Here is a 7,500-nt window from a genome sequence, read left to right on the forward strand (position 1 = left end):
AATCACAATTGCAGAGTAATGAACCTCCCTGGTAAATGTTCTAATCGACGAAAAATGCAGAAAAGGCAAGAATCAAATTGAGAAGATCAAGCTGTCCATAGAACAAAGTAGTCACGTAGTTTGCTGCCCAAGGTCGGACCATGGAAACATAATGAAACTGAAAAAAAACATTAATAATGTTACTATCACATCATCATAATCATAATCATCATCGACATTTCATCATCGTATCATCGTCGTCATCGTCATTCCTCCTTATCCTTCATCATCATCATCACTTACTATATTATTATATTATTTTAATTATTATTATTAATTTATTATTATTAATTATTATTATTATTATTATTATTATTATTATTATTATTATGAAATTGTTATTATTAACCAAAATAACATAAATTTAAAGATGATACATTCAAAATGGGTATCATTTCATTTTATTAATTTTTGAAAACCACGATTGTAAGTCGACTTAAGGAGAGTTGGAAAAAAAAAATACTTTTTCGTGGGTGGAATATTATATTTACTGCTGTTACGTATTGTTACCCCTTTGGTATGGTTAAATGCTTTCTGATTGTTTTTTAAAAAAGCTGAAAAACATACAATGAAAGAAAATTATTGAATTCCATTTTTTAAAATGTTAAAGCATATATTTTTTTTTTTTTTGCCTGGTTTAATGACCACAAATATCGAATTTCGTTAAATAAATATATAAAAGTATTAGGAACTTTTTAACTTACCGAATGAACAGCAACCAATGGAAAAAAGCTAGCAATCCACAACATAATATATATATCAGAGGCAGACGGTGGTCATTGAAATCCACCAGCAACATGATGAGAAGATGCTAAATATGGCATATGATGCCTAAAGAAAAATAAAAAGATTTATACTGTATTTTTCTCATTTTGGCCCTAAGTAAGAACAAGTTATCATGCAATCACTCGTATCCCTTATAAAAATAGATTTAGATCGTAAAACATTAAAGACGGGGATACATGGAAAAAATAACAAAAGGATCCAACAAGCAGGAAACTGACACCAACCGCACAATGCCAGGAACGTTTTGAGAGCATAGCCAAGTCCCCAACATCATCATCGTCAGCACCATCAGATTTGAATTCCCATTAAACTCATTCTTGAGACCATGCTATCAAGTCTATTTATCATAAGACTATACTCAAATCACCTTTTTGACAACAATCAATAACGTAATGAACACTCCTTTCTCTGACCTCCCTCCACATCCCTATCCTCTCCTCCCTCCCCTCCTCTCCTTACTCCCTTCTCTCTCTCTCTCTCTCCTCCTCTCTCTCTCTCTCTCTCTCTCTCTCTCTCTCTCTCTCCTCCTCCCTCCCTCCCTCTCCTCCCTCTCTCTCTCTCTCTCTCTCCCTCTCCTCTCTCTCTTCCTTCCCTCTCTCTCTCTCTCCTCTCTCTCTCCCCTCTTCTCTCCTTCTCTCTCCCTCTCTTCCTCTTCTCTCCTCTCTCTCTCTCTTCTCTCTTCTTCTCTCTCTCTCACTCTCTCTCTTCTTTCTTCTGGATACCTATACTCAATACTAACATTGCCAAATTGACTTAATTGAAGAGGAAACTTGGTAGTGGTGATGTGTAAAATGATACATCCGTTTAGTTCGTCAATCTCCGGCCTTTTTCAAGCCCCATGTGGACAGACATAAGAATGGCGGGTGGAAAAATGGCACCCAAAACACTGTTAAAAATGTACAGGATTACATGAAAACATGATTGTAGCAAATAATGGTGGTATTTGAAGTGTAAAATAAAAAAAGATTTATAATGATCATGTTCCTTAAATTTCCCTTTTGATAATAAATTTATTTTCAATTTGTATTGCAAATATAAAAATAATAAATATATTTCAGGTACAGCTTAAGTTTTGGGAAAACAAACAGTTTGCACACCCTTGCAACAATAAGTGTTTGAAAGAAGAATGACGCATCCAAAGGTTACTTTTCACGGACACCCAAAGGCACAAGAAAGCATGGCAGGCCAAAGTAGACATGACATGGCAAAGGACAGTGATGGATGAAACAAAAATAAACAAGTCCTGTGTGGACCTGCATCAACTGGCTGGGACAAAGACCGTGGAGATCCTTCAGTGTTGCCCGACACATCAATGAGAGTGAAAGACGTGAAAAATAAGTACGGTAGAAAGATCAAGAAAATTGGGTTTTAACTCACTCAATCCTAGAGAATTTTGCTACTTTTCAAAATTGGAAAAATGTATTAAAATAGCATGTGCATATATATTTTATTCAACTACCATTAACATGTAAAATGAAAAACATTAGCTTTGATAATACGCCTATAATTTGTCTCAGAAAAATGTAATAAATAGGCATGGGGTAAAAAGTAACGCTGGTAAACTACGGATATAGTCGGTGTTAGGGTTGAGTGAGTTAACCTTTTATTATATTTATACTTTATTCAAAGTAAGACCTCTCAATTTTTTTTCATTGAGGGTAACTGTAACACATATGTCCATATAAATAGGTTATACGTGTTTGAGTAAACACTTACAAATAATAATCACGACAGATTTCTTCATATCAATATAGTTAACGAGCTAATCCATACAATAAATCATGATTAAATCTAATAATAATAATTAAATTAATAATAATAATAATAATATAATAATAATAATAATAATAATAATATAATAATAATAATAATAATAATACATAATAATAATAATACTTTATTTCATCCCAAAAAGGAAATTTTTGTACAGACGTGTTATAATTTACACAAAAAGATAAAAATACAATGAAATAGGATGTATATATAAAAAAGGAGCAGCTTCATAACCAGAGCTGCGCTTTATAATCATGAATAATTTCAACACTGTAAAATAGTTAAAACTGTCTAAATATCTTAAGAAATAGTAAGAAATAGTCTAAATGACCTTTGACCTACAAAGGCAATCAGTTACAGACCTTTGGCCAATGAGACAGGATGTGCTTCTTCCACACGTGTTAATCGAATTTTGGGCAGCCGCCGAAGACACAAATTCCTGCCAATCCGTACAAAATATAATAATTAAATAAAGACCCTGGGACAAAAATATTTTGCACTTGTTATTAGGAATTGTAGGCACCAAAATGACCACAAGGTGCGACAGTTTTTAACACCAGACAGGGAATTTCATCTTTCAAATGATAATAATGAAATTGAATGTAGCTTTTAATTCATGTTTTTTTGTAACTAAAATGAAGCTTACATTCAATTTCACATAATTATTTATTTACACTCTTTCAATTGATTGTGCGGCTATGTGGTCTAGTGGTATGACACTCGCTTTCGGATGCGAAGGTCCTGGGTTCGAGCCTCACACTAGGCGCATAGTTGAGTCTTGGAAAAGGCTCTTTAACTCACATTCTCTCACAGTACTCAGGTGTAAAATGGAGTACCTGGCCGTTAACAGCGTTGTCTATGTCCGAAAAAATTGTAATATCGCCTAACAGGCGTCATGACCCGTCTTAAGTGTTAAATGTTGCTGTTGACCAGGACCCCTTGTAAAGCGCTTTGAGCACATTTAGTGGATTGCGCTATATAGAGCTCAATTTATTTTTTTTTCTATTTTTTTATACCACAGGAGAATTGCAACCCTTTTAGTTTCATACTCATGATTTTTTCCAACGCCATCAGTTTTTTGATATGGCAAATTGTGTCAGCATTCTAATTATGCGTCTTAGATTTTGAATTGGAATTTCATTGTTTTCTTCCACATGAAATCAGATATTTCCAAAGCACTGTTTCCTACTTACTTACTTATCCGAACCAGCGACCACCTCAGCTCTATCCTTCGGTCTTGTGCCATGACGTAGAAGAAGAGCACTGTTTAAAAGTCCTAGTAAACAATGTGTGACATTGAAAATAATCCTCTAACAACTTAAATCAACATCCAGTCCACAATCTCAACAATGAACTCAGAGCACGACATCAATGATCATGCTGATGCAAAAATAGGGGAGAAAAAAATAAAGTGAGTAATGTGACTAATATAAGGGAACAACACAAAACAAACAACGTTTCGGGCCCTTGGCCTTCGTCAGGAGACACAAAACACAAACACAAATAGTAAATTTACAAAATATCACATTTCGTCGACGAAATGTGATATATTTGTAAATTTACATATTTGTGTTTGTGTTTTCTATCTCCTGACGAAGGCCAAGGGCCAAACGTTGTTTGTTTTGTGTTGTTCCCTTATAAATTAGTCACATTACTCACTTTATTTTTTTCTCCCCATATACTGGCTCATTTAGGCCAACCTCTAGTTTTTGATGCAGATATGCTGTGACAGAGATATTTTTTAAATTCACGGAGGAAATTGCTAACCATGGTACCGTTCAGCTATGGTTTGTGGTTGGGGGGGGGTGGGGGGGGGGGAAGGGAGGGTATCAGAACTTCAAAAGCAGATGTAGTCCAACGCATTAAAAACCAATTGAAAGTTTGAATCTTTTTAATATTCATTTTGTTCAATATAGTTTACAGTCCACAGCTTCTAGTTGCCTTGTATTCAAGACGTCGATTACAATGCAAATAATTCATATTCATTCATTCCAATTATTCTACCCACCACCACCCTCCCCCCCCCCCCCACCCACCCTTCCCCATGATATGCCGAACCTTTCACTAATTTCATATAACTTTATTAAATGTTATTTCTCTATAAGACCAAAACTAAATGGGTTCATTACACACAAAAATAGCATAGACTTCAACTCCTGCAGCTTCACTTTCTGAACGATTTTCATCCTTATTTGTCATTGGAGTCAACTTGTAATGATTCACGCCACAAACCTATAGAACCAATGTTATAACAAAATTGGTGGCGATATTCTATTGTATAAAATAACTTTTAAATGGATACAGTAATTCCCACGAGAGTGCCGATGCTAAATGTTCATTCTGCACGCCTAAGAAAGCAGTTTTCTTGTGCACTAGAATTTATTCAATCAAATATGTCAGTTTAAGTGCCAATTAAAAAAAAATAATTTCACTTAAAGGCCCGGTTTCTTTTTGTTTTTTTTTTTTGTTTTTTTTTGTTTATTTGTTTGTTTTTATTTATTGCTGTGTTATTGGTTTGTTTGTTTGGGTTTTTTGCCAATAGCAAACATAATTTTAGTTACCCTAACAACAAATTAATTCGGCACTTAAATGTGTTACAGGGTGTGATAAAAAAAAAATAAATATGTAATCATTGGATTTTTTTTACTTGTTTAAGCAAATTAAGGATTAACTAGTTTTTCTTTTTCAGGGGAGAGTCCGGGAGAAATGTTAGATTCAGTAATGTTAGCTGCTAAATTTCGAAACATCTAAAAATGGCATCTTTTAAAAATGATTTTGAGACATGACAAAGTCGAGCATTGTTTCCTGAAACCCGACAAACTATGACCATTTTTAAAACAATGTTTTAGTTAAGAAATAACAAGGCTAGTCTGAATAATACATTCTGAAAAAGAATTAGATGAATTGTATGTGTATTGCTTTTTAAAACCCATTGACAGATACGCCACAAACAATTCGAACTGCTTCAAAATCCCACAGACAAGAACACAAAACTACAGAAATTCTTTCTTCATTAAAACTATCTCGGAGTGGAATGGCTGGATGAACTGTCATCATGGCACCACACCTAAACGATTTCAAGGCCCGACTGACATGGGCACGCCCCAATGAGGACGCCGCTGAAATACAACCAGACCATTGGTTTTCTTCAGCGCCAACCATACAGATACAGATACAGATAAAAAATGAAAATAAATTGTAGAAAGCAAAGTAATCCTATATCTAATAAATCTGTGACAAATACAAAGGCCTGACAATGTAATTGTTGTGTTTGTGTTTACTGTCTCCTGACGAAGGCCAAGGGCCGAAACGTTGTTTGTTTTGTGTTGTTCCCTTATATATGAGTCACATCTACTCACTTTATATTTTTCTCTCCATCTGACAATGTAGTGTATGGAATTCTATGTCATTCGATGTACCATGAATCATGTTGTTTGTATGCCAGTTTTTCTTGCAAAAATCGTAGCCCTTAACTTGGAAAACTTGCGATACTGCCCTGCAGCCAACACCAGATAATCTCAGTGTGTGGCTATGTGGTCTAGTGGTATGCCACTCGCTTTCGATCAGAAGGCCCTGGGTTCGAGCCTCGCTCGGCACATAGTTGAGTCCTTGGAGAAGGCTCTTTACTTACATTCTCTCACCGTACTCGTGTAAAATGAGTACCTGGCCGTTAACAGCGTTGTCTCTGTCCCAAAAATTTGTAATATCGCCTGACAGGCGTCATGTCTCGTCCTACATGTTGTGTGTTTGCTGTTGGCCAGAGACCCCTTGTAAAGTGCTTTGAGCACGTTTAGTGCATATTGCGCTAAATAAAAGCTCACTTTTTGGGGGGTTTTTTGGGAGTCTTTTTTATAAGTGACTATAACTTCTACAATCCAACAGGGGGATAATCACTTACAATATCTGAAGCTGCTGTAGCAACCTGAAGACATTTCATTTGGCTCCAAATTGGGGAAGGCCGTTCCACAATCTTGATAGCTTTGTGAGGGTCATTGGTGTGGCATTCATCCAGAACGCTGATGGCCAGTCGTTCATAATGTCTGGGGGGGGTTGTCAAAATCAAAAATCAATTTCTTCATATTCATTTTACATCTTTTAAAATCTTTCCATGACTGTGTGTTGTCCCATGACGATGATCAAAGACTGGCAGATTTTTGTTTATTTATTATTTATCATTCATCTATTTATTAATTTTTTTTATTTATTTATTTATTCATTCATTACTTATTCATTTATTAACTTATTCATTCATTAACTTATTCATTCATTAACTTATTCATTCATTAACTTATTCATTCATTAACTTATTCATTTATTAACTTATTCATTCATTAACTTATTCATTATTAACTTATTCATTTATTAACTTATTCATTCATTAACTTATTCATTTATTAACTTATTCATTCATTAACTATTCATTTATTAACTTATTCATTCATTAACTTATTCATTCATTAACTTATTCATTCATTAACTTATTCATTCATTAACTTATTCATTTATTAACTTATTCATTCATTAACTTATTCATTCATTAACTTATTCATTATTTTTAAGAGGCAATTAATCCTCTATTCTTATCAATTTACATTGACCCTTTCCTTGAACAATATGTGAATGGAACAAACTACCACTTGACATAATTGACATCACAGACCCAACAACATCATTTCAATGCGTTTTCCACCTGATATACAAAAACACCGGGATGATTGAATGACCTGAGTGACAGGATTAGTGTGGTGTGGGTAGGCAACATTTATGTGTATAAAGATTTGCCTGTGATGGGCACAGTGTGTGTGTGTGTGTGTGTGTGTGTGTGTGTGTGTGTGTGTGTGTGTGTGTGATTGAATGACCTGAGAGACAGGATTAGTGTGGTGTGATAGGCAACATTAAAGT

General features: G+C 34.6%; 1 protein-coding gene across 1 annotated transcript in view; it reads right to left on the minus strand.

The window, feature by feature from the left end:
- Window positions 1–7,500, minus strand: part of LOC144964085 (transient receptor potential cation channel subfamily M member 3-like) — a 40,448-nt gene that overhangs the window by 5,420 nt on the left and 27,528 nt on the right. Inside the window, exons 10-12 of the mRNA XM_078898026.1 lie at window positions 6,497–6,638; window positions 4,728–4,830; window positions 4,258–4,321 (exon numbers count right to left, since the gene is read on the minus strand). Coding sequence (XP_078754152.1) covers window positions 4,258–4,321; window positions 4,728–4,830; window positions 6,497–6,638 — 309 coding nt within the window. The remainder of the gene's footprint in view (window positions 1–4,257; window positions 4,322–4,727; window positions 4,831–6,496; window positions 6,639–7,500) is intronic.

Source organism: Berghia stephanieae, chromosome 2, assembly GCF_034508935.2.
Source record: "Berghia stephanieae isolate SIO BIC M18660-M18661 chromosome 2, UCSD_Bste_1.3, whole genome shotgun sequence".
NCBI lineage: Eukaryota > Metazoa > Mollusca > Gastropoda > Nudibranchia > Aeolidiidae > Berghia > Berghia stephanieae.